The 13,609-nt window shown below is 46.2% G+C and overlaps 1 protein-coding gene across 1 annotated transcript in view; it reads left to right on the plus strand.

The window, feature by feature from the left end:
- The window catches only part of LOC147701058 (interferon-inducible GTPase 5-like), a 55,453-nt gene extending 43,085 nt beyond the window's left edge, over positions 1 to 12,368 (plus strand). Inside the window, exon 2 of the mRNA XM_086929853.1 lies at positions 7,776 to 12,368. Coding sequence (XP_086785979.1) covers positions 7,837 to 9,012 — 1,176 coding nt within the window. The 5' untranslated portion in view covers positions 7,776 to 7,836 and the 3' untranslated portion in view covers positions 9,013 to 12,368. The remainder of the gene's footprint in view (positions 1 to 7,775) is intronic.
- Positions 12,369 to 13,609: the final 1,241 nt, after the last annotated feature.

The raw sequence follows: 13,609 nt of genomic DNA on the forward strand, positions 1-13,609 counted from the left end.
TGCAGTATTACCTCATGCATAGGCCTTTATTAAAGTCCCAACACGCTCCTGTCCCCGATTGTGATGTCCCTGCACCTCCCACCCCTCCCTGGGTGGGCTTCCCCTGAAAGGACCGGTACACCAACGGCAGCCCGCTCGCCGTAAACACAGTCTTACCACCTGTGGTCGGCCCCAGGGTATGTTGCCACAAGTCTGTGTCCAGTTCCCCACATTTGGCCTCTGGGTCCCATGCCATATGTGCCCTAAATTCCTCATCATACTGCACCCATGCCTATCCACCCCCTTGATCTGTGCCTTCTTGATGACATCCATGTATTTGAATAATGCTACGCAGCCCTCAGGAAACTTCTCACAGTATACACTGGCGTATATTGAAAATGCTGCTGTCCAGTTCTCAATCGTCTACGGTATACGCGTTAGATAGACTACATGGAAAATAGTTAGAACTTCGATTAAACCGCAACCCCACCTTTATTATTATTATTATTCTTGCAGTACGAAAACCAGCAACCCCGTATCCTCCTGAATTGATTAGAGGGCGAAAGGTATTCGTTAAAAACCGGTACTAAATAGAAGGAGCCAGCGATTTTTTTCATCCCAAAAGACTCATGATAAGGTAAAAGTCATGGTGAGGGTATCAATAATCCTTAGCAAAACCCCTATATTTATAGTCACATCAACAAGCTCTGTTTTTTTTCATAGATTGTTCTCAGCAGGAGAAAACGCCCTTTGAGCGAACAATAAGCCCAAGAATAAGATCGAATAACTAATACATAGAAGCCCCAATTTAAATCTATACAAGGTGAGCCGCCTTCTCTTACATTTGATCCTATTATTTTGGGGAGGCTCCCGCCAGGAAGTTTTTGACATCACAGACAACAACAAGTTTAATACTACTACTTATACTTGTCATTTAGATCCCACGAGAGAAAGGAACAGAACACCCAGAGGGGATTCTTCAAACACGATCTTATTTACAACATAGAGGGCGGCAATCCAACAAAGGTATATTTGTACCCTTTATGCGCCAGTCTGTAACCCACTAGTTTAAACAGTTAATAGAAATATTAAACCTTGTGTTTTAAAAAAAAAATAACTTATTACCATAAGAAGGATAGTATAGTGCCCAACCTTACTTACACCCGTATGACGATTAAAGTAAACCAACAGCTTTTGGGTCAACGAGCAATGTATATTAATGAAAACATATCATGATGAACAAATGATTACAATGTTCCAACTGTGTGAGGATTTTGTTTCTATTCATCAAGACAAGAGATAGTATCCATTGAAGTCTCAGTACAGCACTTAAGTTTAACACCTGTACTAAAAATGTAAAATGCTATGTGCTATGTACTATGATATAGATCATTCTAATATTGTATATCTTTATAGGGAAAAGAGGAAAAAACTCTTACAGAGACAGAGAAACTGAAGTTGACTTGAAAAAGATGGTGTGAATCATTTGAGCCATCGAAACGTGTCGACGCATCCACCTGTGCAATTACATAAAGCACACTTTTGTCAATCATTAATTATTTGAAAACGTATGACATCGTGTTGCGAAATAATATATTAGATGTACAAATAGTATTGACAAATTTAATCATACAACTTGTTCTGTCTTGTGTAATTATGCTGGTCATAATTGTCCTATTGTGTTTAGTGTGATTTTATGGATATTTTTGTATTGTGGGGCACTGAGAATTGAATATAAGTTTTAATGCTTCTTTTTTAACATGTATTTTTAATAAATATTCAGTTTGTATATAGAATTCAGTTTCTCTGTCTCGGTACATTGTGATTTCTCAAATTCACGGTCCAGGAAAATAATCTTTTCTACCAGTTCTCAATCGTCACCGGCACCTTAGGCCTTTTAGCCAGCTCATATTCCTCTTCCTTAGAGCCCTCTTTAGCCCTCACCTCCCTGTGCAATAGCTACAATAGGTCTACGTATTCCCCCTTCCAAATACGTTCCTTGGTGGCCAACATTACATGTGCCCCAAAGGTTTGGTCACCCCCAAATATGGCAGTTTCTTAATCTTCAACTCCTCGCAATGTAAGGGGTCCTTGCCCCCCCAGACGCCTCCGTGTTTGTCCCGCTCTCCACGTTAGCGCCTGGATCGCCCCCCCACCCAGCCTCAGGGCCCACCCCTGCATCTTTAACGTACTTACCCCTGTGTAGTCTCCCCTCAGGCACCCCCTACCCCCAATCACACCCCGTCCCCACAGACATCATTTTTGGTTTGGCCCGTGGTCTAGCAACCTCACCTGGTTCCAAAGTGGGTGCCCGGACAGGCGCCGACCGCCTCGCCGCCTCTTCTACATAAGCCGCTGGCTGAGGAGCCCTCACCACGGGGCCGTGTTCTCTCGTGGACCTAGCCATCGCTGCACTTTTGATCACCGGTGCCTGCCACACACTATGAGAGACAAGAGAGGGCCCCCCCTCATCCACCTCCCTCAGCTCCCCCTCCTCGGGGGTATCCTCGTCATAATCAAGTACAAAAGCCTCCTCTTCATGTAGCGCCTCTGCGGCAAAACCTACACACCGGGCCTTACTGTGCCCCACCTGACCCATGCCGGCCCTAACAGCCCCTGCTTGACCTCCGTGCGGGGGAGCTGACTGTACCAGCCGGTGCTCCCTCATAGGTTGACCTCCGTGTGACTCTCCATCCGCTGGTAAAGTTAACCATCGTGTTCCATGGGACGTTGGAGCCAGCGAGGCCGTGTGGGGCCTTCGTGTGCTGGCCGTGACGGGATCCCCCGCCAGTACGGGATACGTCACGCAGGGCTCTACCCTGCCTTCACCTCAGCGTAAGTGGGCCGCATCCCGCCCTACCGAGTCCGCCACACTACGACGCCCCCCAACCTGTAAAGAAAAAGTTTGGGCTGGCGTGCTGGGCCCCTCACTTCGCTCTGTCGCACCATACTCCTGATAACCCAATGCACCCTCAACCCCCACTCCTGCTCCTAACTAACCCAGAACTCACCGTGCACCTGCCCTAAGGGGAGTCCCCCACTTCCTCATCCTTGCTCCAATCTAACATGGCCTGCACCAACCCTGAGCCCTGGCCCCAACTCTGGCCCAAACCCCCAAATGGGCCCTTCACCCATCCCCCAGCCCCCTGACCGTCCAGCAATTCTGAAGAAACGTGCGCTCCCGCCCCACCCAAAGCGTGTGGCTTGCCATCCAGATGCCCCCTCTCCCCGCTGTCCATAACCCCTTCTGCCCACTAGGGGAAGATATCCAGCCCCTCCCACGCCCTGGCTCCCCTAGCTGGCTCCAAACCCCCAAACACGTCTGTCTCCCCACCCCCAGAAAGCGCCCCCTTCTACTGCCTCCCCTAAATTGCCCCTCCTGCCAGACTCGTGGCCCATCCCCCCACCACACTTCTGGCACGCGTGGCGGTCCTGTCCGGTCCATGTGCCCTGCCGGGTACCAACATCTGCCCACTCTCCCACCCTCCCACCTGCACCCATTCCCCCTCCCCCAGAGAACTCCCCCCTGCTGACGGAGGGCCCAACATCCATGCGCACCCAGAGGGAACCAGAAAAGAAAAGTCCTTCGTGCATTCCAGCTGCTGACCCCCAGCCAGGCCCCCCAGTTCCTCCCCACCGGTGTCTGCCTCGGGCAGAAATTGAGTGCGTACAGGTGGGGCGCCCACTTCCCACTTCTCCCACCACTGTCCCGCCTGCTCCAGGTTCCTCCATAATGTCAGGAGCTCCCGGTCCGTCGCCTTGCCCCCTTTCCCCCAACACAGAGTCATCTCCCACGAACGACAGAGCGGAGAAGTGCCGCTTACTGCCCCGTGCCGTCCCCTCACCGCGGGGGTGGAAACCGGCCTCTCCCACAAACCTGCAAGCGGGAGAGGTCCCTCAAAAGTACTGCCATGCCGCCCGCACCCAAAGCGGCCCCCCCGCCCTGCGCCTTAGCCCGCAAGCCTCCCCCGAGCTCACACCGTTCCCCGCCTGCACAGTTAAAGCCTTTTTGGATTGTGGGCGGCCCCGCTCACTTACTGGCGAAGTCAGGCCACGTTTAGGAGATTTGCAGGTGGCCACCGCCACGCCCGCGGAGGCCTGTCGCGCCGGGCTCGACGGGCCTGCCACATCGCCAACCACGAGGTCCATCCGGCCTACCTCATTGAGTGCCGCAGGGCTTCCAGGACTCGGAAATCCTCATGAGCCAACACCGCTTCATCTGCAAAATAGACCGCTGCTGCCTCCCTAAGACATATAATATAGCTAAGCTAACTAATATAATCAATACCACCACAAAAAACACAAATTACGCCTAAGCTTCCAGCTACCAGGTCAACAAACCTAAAATGGTGGCTGGGAGCAGGAGCTCAACCCCTTTAGGGTTGGGCTCCTTTGGGCTACATTTGGGCTATATATTTTTAGACAAACAAAATGTCCAGCCTGTGCCTGCCCAGGGAGGGGGGGGGGAACCTCCCTGTGGTCAGTCACTCCCCCCAAGCCCGCCTTGCGACCGTGCGGGCGGCATGCTAGATATGGGACAACACTGTCCAAGTGATTAATGCTCTACTACCTGCCTCCTGAGCACCCAGGTTGGATGTGCGATAATCGTCCAGAGCCCAGAGTGGTGTGGCTCACTGGTTAGAGGCGGCAGACCCGGAAGCAGAGGTCGGCCCGGGACCAGGGTTCGATTCCCGACGCGGCAGGGTCTTGGGCCATGGTCAGTGGACTCGATAATTCTCGCCTCGGTGCCTACTCTAACCATGGGTCCCACTCAGCAACTCTGGGCAATAGCTTGCTTAATCTCTACTAACGGCCCCATCAGCGCCGAGGATGCTTGTCTTCACCTTGGAGATGCCCAGGAGGGACCATCTCACAGGGAAAGCCAGGATGGGTTCCCCAGCGGTATACAGCGCCGGGACGCCCCTTTGCTGGGGCAGCTGTGCGCTTTACAAGTATACAACATTTAACATTTAAAGGGTGTACTGCAATTGTTAGCAACAGCACACTTGACACAATAACGAGAGAATAAAGTTGGGTACTTATCTCAGATATGGATCAGCAAAGAAAGAGGCTTTATAATGGCATCCTTCCATTATATCGGCAGAGGCTTGGCCTGATTGGTGTATCACTCTTGACGTCAGTAGAGAAATGTCGGGAAATTTTGTTTTGAGAATGTTTGAATTTTTGTTGGCTACTGTGAATTTATTTTAATAAACAGCGAAGAAAGAGTCAGCATAATACGAAGCCTCTGGTCCTGGCATAGAACTATGAACCCCCTTGTGGGATGCCTCTCGACGCAAAGTATTTCAAATGACGTCTTTATGTTATTCAAACATGTTTCCAGCGTAAATAAAGTTTTACGTTGGAAAGTAAAGAACAATTCAACACTATGCTGATTTGCATCTTTTGGGTGACTTTGCACTGGTGCAGAGTATTGATAAATCTGCCCTTAAGCTCCTCTTTGCTCAGCTAAGAACTGCAACATTTAGCCCATTAAGTCTTTCAGAAAGTCTCATGGTGGGATGTGGGTGGGAGATCTTTGTTGGCAGTGCCCTTTTCAGCCAATTAGAGTCCATTGAGCTCTCCACTCAGTATGCGGAAATATCAGGCGTTTCTTTTATTTTTGCGTCAATTTCTCAATCATTTAAGAAGACTCCCTTGATGTCAGCGATCAGATTTAGCTGAAGGTCAAAAGGTGAATCGTCCTTCTGTGGACCTTTAATCTTACCAACATCATGTCCCCTTCCAAAGGCATGACATTGGCTCTTCTCCACTGGTCCTCACTTTTCTTCTGTGTTTGCTGATCCTGAACATGCTCCTCATCCTGCAATGATAGGACAGGAAGAGTGGGATCAAGGTTCTGATTTTCCTTACAATACATAGTTTAGCAGTGGGCTTCCAGCGGCGCCAAGAGATGTGTCTTGGGAGTCCCTCCTTGTCTGAGATGTTAACCATAGGTGCAGGTTACCGGACTGCCCGATCTACCTCCCAGCATTGATACAGAGCGTGTTCTCAAACGGAAGGTGTGGTGTCCTGGTCTCTATCTGCTGGTGTAGGGGACGCTTGGCTCCTGTCGTCTGCCAGAGTCAAAACAGACCCTCAAAACCTGAGCCCCTGGTGATGACTCCACTCCCTTAACAAGTCCTAGAACAAGGACCACTGATTTATTTCTATCAGTTGGTGATCGCTGATGAGAGTTAGAGATGTTCAGATGTACCAGCTTCGCGGTGCTTTGCAGGCGATGTACTGCCATCCATCAATTTGACTCCCAGCCATACCTGGTCCCTGAAATCAGAGGGTCCCTGTTTACTCATGCATCCCACACAGGAGTGTGAAACCCATGGACGTCTTCCAGGTATGGCATACATAGCCCTCAGTTGAAAAAAAGGAGTTTAAAGACGTTGCTCAATACCCAGGCTGTCATTATGGGAAGGGGACACTTTTTTTTACCACACGCCAAGGGCAGTGTGCCACATTACATGGTCATGTTGAAGGAAGCATAAATGTGCTAATTAATTAGCATTGCACATCTAACCAATCACAGTAATCTAAGCAATGTGTAATATGTAACAATCGTAAAGCTTATTTAGTCGACCTTCAAGAAATGTAATCCCCTTTGGCGTCTCTCACAAAGAAAAGTAGCCTGAGCTTTATTTATGCGTCCCATAGCGGTCTACTCGCAGGGCCCAGAATTCCAGACACTTCTTCCTTCTGATACTTTGTTCTGTGTTGGCCATCTGTATCCTCTACAGGAGTCGGGTTATATATTATCTAGGAACATAGAAGTCGAATTAAGAGTAGTAAATCTATGGTTCATTTATACCCACTTTCTATGGTTCTCTGCATCATTCGTCAACACATTTCCTAACTCGACCTTCATGAAACCCAGTTACTTCCTGTAATGCTCATTACATTCTCCCATATTCAGATACAAATGTATCCTCAAATGGCTTGACTCTACCTTTACGCGAGTAGCTGCCCCCTAACTGTTCAGATTGTATCACTTGTAGATAGATGCTCTTCTCCCACAACTTTGTACCCCCTCTGCAACTTAGAGTTGTTCATCCCCCATCATATCATCGACATTTTTGACAATGCTGCGTGAAAACAGCGATGCAACACTTTTCAGTGCGCTCTTCTTGCGACACCATGGATGCGCCGTATTTACAGTAAATAAGGCATTCTATGTCACAAGGATTTACAGATTCCTGACGTATCTGTAGGTGCAAAACTGGCACATTGTTCTGAAAACAGACTCAACTCCAGCAATGTGTCCTTTCACATGGGGCAGGCCCCATGTGAAAGGGCCTGCATCAGTCTTGCGCCTGCGATGAGGCAGGCGTAAGGATTTGACGCAGTTGCGTCCTAGAAGTCGTGCAGTGAAATCTAATAGATTTAACTGAAACACTTCTACTAGCCTTTTTTGCGGGGGAACGCCTACCCTGCATATATTATACCTGATGCAGGTATAATGTAGCACAGGAGTTTACAAAGTGACGCATTTGCTTAATTGAGTCACTTTGTAAATATGTCGCAGTGTGGTGCATATTTTACACCGCCAGTGCGTCACAAAAAGTGACACACCGGCAGAGCGACGTGCTCATAAATAAGCCCTTGAGTATATGTTTGCAAAGTTTGATAGGTAAATTATTTTTCTATGATGTCTTAAAGTTCAAGTAAAGTTTAGAAGATTTTATTTATGCATAGCTACATTATTTTGATCACCTTTTGGTCTTCCTTTCAATCACTAATAGTTTCTTGTACTACCTTCTTTTCTCCCTTTCGTTTGACTGTAGGCCACCTTGAAAACTTACAGCGAAAGAGAAAGAAGCTCACACTCGGAAGATCCAACTTAACATGGCTCATTTTGGCACTAATGCTAAACCATTTGAAATATCCAAGGAGGAATTCAAAAACATTGTAGCTGCCTTTCGACTGCCAGATTGTGGACTACGTTTATCTAAGGAACTCTTAGAGAAAACACAGCTTGATATTGCTGTCACAGGGGAATCTGGCTGTGGTAAATCTACATTCATCAATGCCATGAGAGGCATGACCAGTGACGACAAAGGGGCTGCCCCCACAAGTGCGGTGGAGAAAACAACCGTGCCTACGGCGTATCCCTACCAACATCGGGAAAACGTCAAACTATGGGACTTGCCTGGAATTGGAACAACAAACTTTATGGCCGAGACGTATCTTCAGCGAGTAAACTTTCATCGTTATGACTTCTTTATCCTAGTCTTTACAGAGAGAATTAGGGAAAACCTAATCCTGCTCGCGGATGCAGTTCAAAATATGGGAAAACAGTTTTACTTTGTGCGATCAAAAATTGATAATGATATTAATGCATCAAAACGTCGAAAGAAACAATTTAACATGGAGGAAATACTCCAAAAGATGAGAGATGATTGCACAAATAACCTAACTATATGGGGGTTGAAATGCCCACACATCTTTCTTCTATCTTCCTTTGACATTGGCAAGTTTGATTTTTTGCAGATGCAAAAGGTTTTAGAAGAGGAACTTCCCGAACATAAGAGAAAGGCCTTCCTGCTCTCTTTGCCCAACATTTCCCAACATGTTGTGGACAAAAAGAAAGAGGCCCTGAAGACGGAGATATGGAAGCTGGCCACATTATCATGCACCATTGCTGTCTTGCCTGTCCCAGGTCTATCGATCGCCTGTGATATCGCCATTTTGATAAAAGCGATAAGAGGGTATCTCAGGGACTTTGGCCTGGATGAAGAATCGCTTCAAAGAGTTGCTCAAAAAATTAATAAGCCAGTGGAAACAATAAGATCAGTGATACAATCACAGGTGGCTTCTACAGAAATAACCACTCAACTGGTAACACAACTGTTGATGAAGAATGGGAATGGCGCCTTAATGACTTTTGAATATTTCATGAGCAACATACCACTGCTCTCTGGAGGGATTTCTTTTGCTACTACTTATTACTTACTACGCAGCATCTTAGATGATCTTGCAGAAGATGCCAAAAGAGTGCTTCTAAGGTCCTTGGAAGGTTAATGTTTGTTGATCAACATATTTGCTCACAAAATGATTCAGGATGCATTATTTGAATAGCGTAACATTGCTTGGTTAATATGATCATTATTATTAGATGTAACTAAAGGAAGTCCTGTTTTTAGAATAAGATCTAGTAAAGACTGGTTACTGGCACTGAGAAGACTGAACCTCTGATTGGCTGAAGAATGAAAGACTATGTATGACTGGATGCTCATTGGATGCAAGTTGTAAAGTGATTTCCGCGTGCAAATGGTCTGTTGGGGCTGATAAGAAGATCGATCCATGTTTAACCTCATCCGTGCTGCCCCGATTTACCGCCGGTGCTGGACCCCAATGTTAATGGGTGTGGTCATGACGGAACAGTTCCGTCATGAGCATCGAAAGGGTTAAACTGGTGTTTGAGCAAGAGTGACCGAAGATGACCAGTGTGTACCGTCAGTTCTAGTATTCTTAACAGGAGAGAGCGATGAGAACACACTGTGTCAGTAAGGCTTGCAGTCAGCGTCTTCAGCACACTTCATTTCTTTAGAGTTCCCTGATGGATCAGAGGAGGATTGTCTTTCTCATTAGCATTAAGGCAGTGCCCCCATGACCCGAGTACAATTTTGGGGCCATATTTACCAATAAGCTGTGTCGTCCTTGCGCTACACAAAGTGGTACAAGAGTGACGCAACTCATAAATTAGATTTATCAGGCCACGCAAGGCCCCCTGGCGTGGCCCTGAGTGGCTGGATAATTTTGGAGCAGCGCAACGCAGTGCAAACCGCTGCGTTGCATTTCTGTTCCCCAGGGAGGTGTTTCATGGGTGGTGCATGGGTGTCCCCATGCAACACCCATGGATTTTAGTGCATGCTCCGATTCTCCATTACTGGTATACTTCGGGAATGCGTCATAAGGCCACACCTCCCCAGGTGAGGCGTAAGGAGGAGAAATATCTTTATTAAGAGGAAAACGCCTCAGGGTATAGTTTTTGTGCAGGAAAGTGGCCCTTCCTGCACAAAGATAATCCTGCCTACAACATAGTTACCCTTGTACCTTGGTGCGAGGGAGCCTGTGTTGGCGCTAGGCAGCACATTGGGCGTCAGTGCTGGGAAAGACAGAAAAGTGCCATATTATGTTAAATACGGCAAATTACTGACGGTTTCCTGTTACGCAACTCAGCAAGGTGGCTTGCTGCCCTACGCAACGTTTTGGTGAATTGGCCCCCAAGTGTTTCGTGATGGGGCTGGATCCCTGGTGAGGTTTCAGTTATTGGTACTTGGGCATAACGTGTGGACACAAATTGGAGGAAGCAGGGATGAGCCTCTAATTTCTCAGCGGAGTACACTGGCAGTGGAGTTGTGATCTGTGTGGAGGAATGGTTTCTCTCTCAAGAGAAAGAGAAACGATTAATTGTACCTGACAAAGTGTTTCGGCATCGATGGCTTGTTATGCAAGAGAACGGCGAGTGAATGGTGTCCAGTAAGATGTTAGGAGGTACATGATTGGCTACTGGGCACTATTTCTGTGTCTGGTGCATGAAACACTATAGTCAGTGAATTGTATGTTGGGTAATAACACAGGGAGAATAATCAGCACTGACTTCAAACAGTGGAGCTGAATCTACATAAATAAAAGCACCACACCCTCTCTTCCCATACGTATTCTGAACCTGATCAGAATTCCGGGCCTGTACAAAGTGATAAAAATAGGGAGACCATCGCTCCTTAGTAACCATGCTGGTAGGCTCTTGAAGTCCAGGCCCAGATGTACTAACCTTTCACGCAACACATTGCAGCAAGGCAACTTGCTACGCTGCGTTGCTTGAAAGGGAGAGAGCAGAAATGTGTCATATCTACTAATATATGCTGCACTTTTGCACTCACAAAGCACAGGTGCAGTTTAGGCAGCCTAGTGCCAATGCAGGTACCCTTGCGCCTTGGTGCAAGGGTGCCTGCGTTACAGGCAAGATTGTTTTTGTGCAGGAAGGGGTACCCTATGTCTTTGTGATTCTGGGTTTGAGACTAAAGTGCTCTGCAAATGGTGTTCCTAAGTGTGGCTCTGAATATGTCAATATACATCTGTCTTTGTGAATGTGTGTGAGTGTGTGGTGTATGACTAATGTATGTCTTTGTATATGGTTCTGAAAGTCTTTCTATGCTTACATGAGTCTGTGTGGGAGACAAGCATGCAGCAAACGCTATTTTGGTCTAAGATTGAGTGCAGGTTCTTATTATTTTCCTTTCTATGCATTGATATGTTTTGTTTTTTATAGGCACAGTGATGTAATCAATGATATCATAAATAATGTCACTTGTGCTGTCATGAATTATGTCATGTGTGATGTCATACACAGTGCAAGGGGTGACCTGAGTTGTCGCTCGTGCAGCAAAATAACCGATGAGCCAGAACCGTGGCTCTGTTTCTATGTTTTTTAAGTGAATTTACTATTTTTTTTATTTAAAAAGAATTGAAGGTTAAATGAACCTTTTAAATATATTATGACTCTGCCTTTCATACATTTAAACTACTATCACTTATAACCTCTTTTTTATTTACAATAATTCTTTGAGAATATATATTTCTTTAATCTTCAGAACTACATTTTTAGTAGCTGTGACCTTAATTCCAATGGTGTGTCGGTGAGTCAATTACAGTCAGCATGTCAGGTGCCTACCTCTGCCCATGAGTGTGTGTGGGTGACCAGCAGTGGGTAAACATGTCCTGCTTACCACCATGCCATTGTCTTTATTAGCTTGACACTAAACCAGTGACAGTGAGAAAAAACTCAAATGTGATTGACAGGAGTCTGTACAGAGGTGTTACACTTTTCCAGCTGCCCAGCAAGTTTTTAAAATGCTGATTTATGTAAAACGAATGGGTGGATTCACACCAAATCAACAAAAACACGTTTTATGAGTTAAGTATTGTTATATCTTTTTCTCAACTGTACGGATGTGCATGAAATTTGGCATTCTGAACCTTAGCTGACTATGGTGGTGTTTTGCCGAATTTCATGCAAATCCATTGACAGAATTATAGGCAAATCAAAATATTACTTTTCAATGGAAAGTGCAGATTCATCAAGTGTAAGGATAAAAAAAAGGGGCGAGGGAGGGCAGGGTCAAATATAAGTGAAATAGCCCATTTAAGGAATCTTCCTTTTCAATACAGAAAAGAACAGATGAACAGAATTGCATCCAACTTGGCATGGCAGTAAAACTCTCCTCAAGAAGGTTCCTTTGCTGCTTGGTTTAGTGTAAATCTATTCGAGAAAAGAGAGTTTGAAGAGCGTTTTGGGATGGGCTTGATAGGAGTAAAAACAGATTTACATTTGGATTTTTAGTCCATGGGCCGAAATTAAAAAAATAAACAAATCTGGTAGGATGAGCGAGTTTTTTTCCAGTAATGTATTCTGGGTCCATGACCCCAAAAGCCTGGTCATGGACCCAAAGCTCTCTTATTGGCTCCTTCAATTTGGAGAAAAGTGTTGTGGATGGCATTACAGGACACTGGGACTCGGTCGCTGCGCCTTGAAAAAACAAGCATTTTCAATGCAATAGATTTAGCATTTTTGAGAATTAGAGCTAATGGTGTTGTAAATGGCTCTGTGTTTTACCCATGTGTTTTGGTTTGGAGTGTAGTGGATGTATGAACAGAGACTCAGCTGCAGCACGGTCTAGAGGACTGAGAATGAGGAATTACCACTGGGTCCAGAGATGCAGCTGCAGCACAGGCCCTGGACAACCTTATTAGTGGAGTGGTGTGGCTCACTGGTTAGAGGCAGCAGACCCGAGACCAGAGGACGGCCCGAGACCAGGGTTCAATTCCCGACGTGGCAGGGTCGTGGACCAGGGTCAGTGGACTTGATAATTCTCATCTCGGTGCCTACTCTAACCAGGGATCACACTCGGCAACTCTGGGCATTAGCTTGCCTCATCTCCACAACCGCCCCCCACATTCGCCGGGATGCCTGGTTTCACCTTGGAGATACCCAGTAGAGACCATCTCACAGGTAAAGCCAGGACGGGTTCCCCAGCGGTATACAGCGCAGAGATACTCCTTCGGGAGTCGATTCTAGCGCATTAGAAACCCACAATTAATTAATTAATTAATTACAAATCCATTGTAGCTTGCTGCTTTCCCACAGTTGTCAAGAAAGTAAGCAATCCAATGTGAAGTCAGGCCCTTTATCAATGATGCTCCTGCAGGAGGAGCTTCCAAATGGGCCGGGCTGCAATTCTTGCTGAAAATAGGGATGACCTGTCCAGACTGATGTAGCAAGCACACACAATTCATCTCACAAAGCACATGCAGCAAAGTAAGTGCATCCTACTTTTATTGTAGACTGCATGTTCTGAGCCAATCCTGTGCTTTTCTAATGCACAGATGGCCTTTGAACCTATTCGATCCAGACATAAATGATCTTCTGATATGCAGCAATCAATTACTGAGTTCCCAGTTAAATAAATATACATTTTCTGGCTAGCATTGAGGTTTGTGAAAACAAATTATTAAAATAAGGTGAAATACAACAAAGTATCATGTTTGAGGAACAGTATTTTCACATTTTAGTGAAAAAACATGTCTAATTTAAGCCACTTTCTCGTTTTCAAAA

The sequence above is a fragment of the Lissotriton vulgaris genome, chromosome 7, assembly GCF_964263255.1.
Source record: "Lissotriton vulgaris chromosome 7, aLisVul1.2, whole genome shotgun sequence".
NCBI lineage: Eukaryota > Metazoa > Chordata > Amphibia > Caudata > Salamandridae > Lissotriton > Lissotriton vulgaris.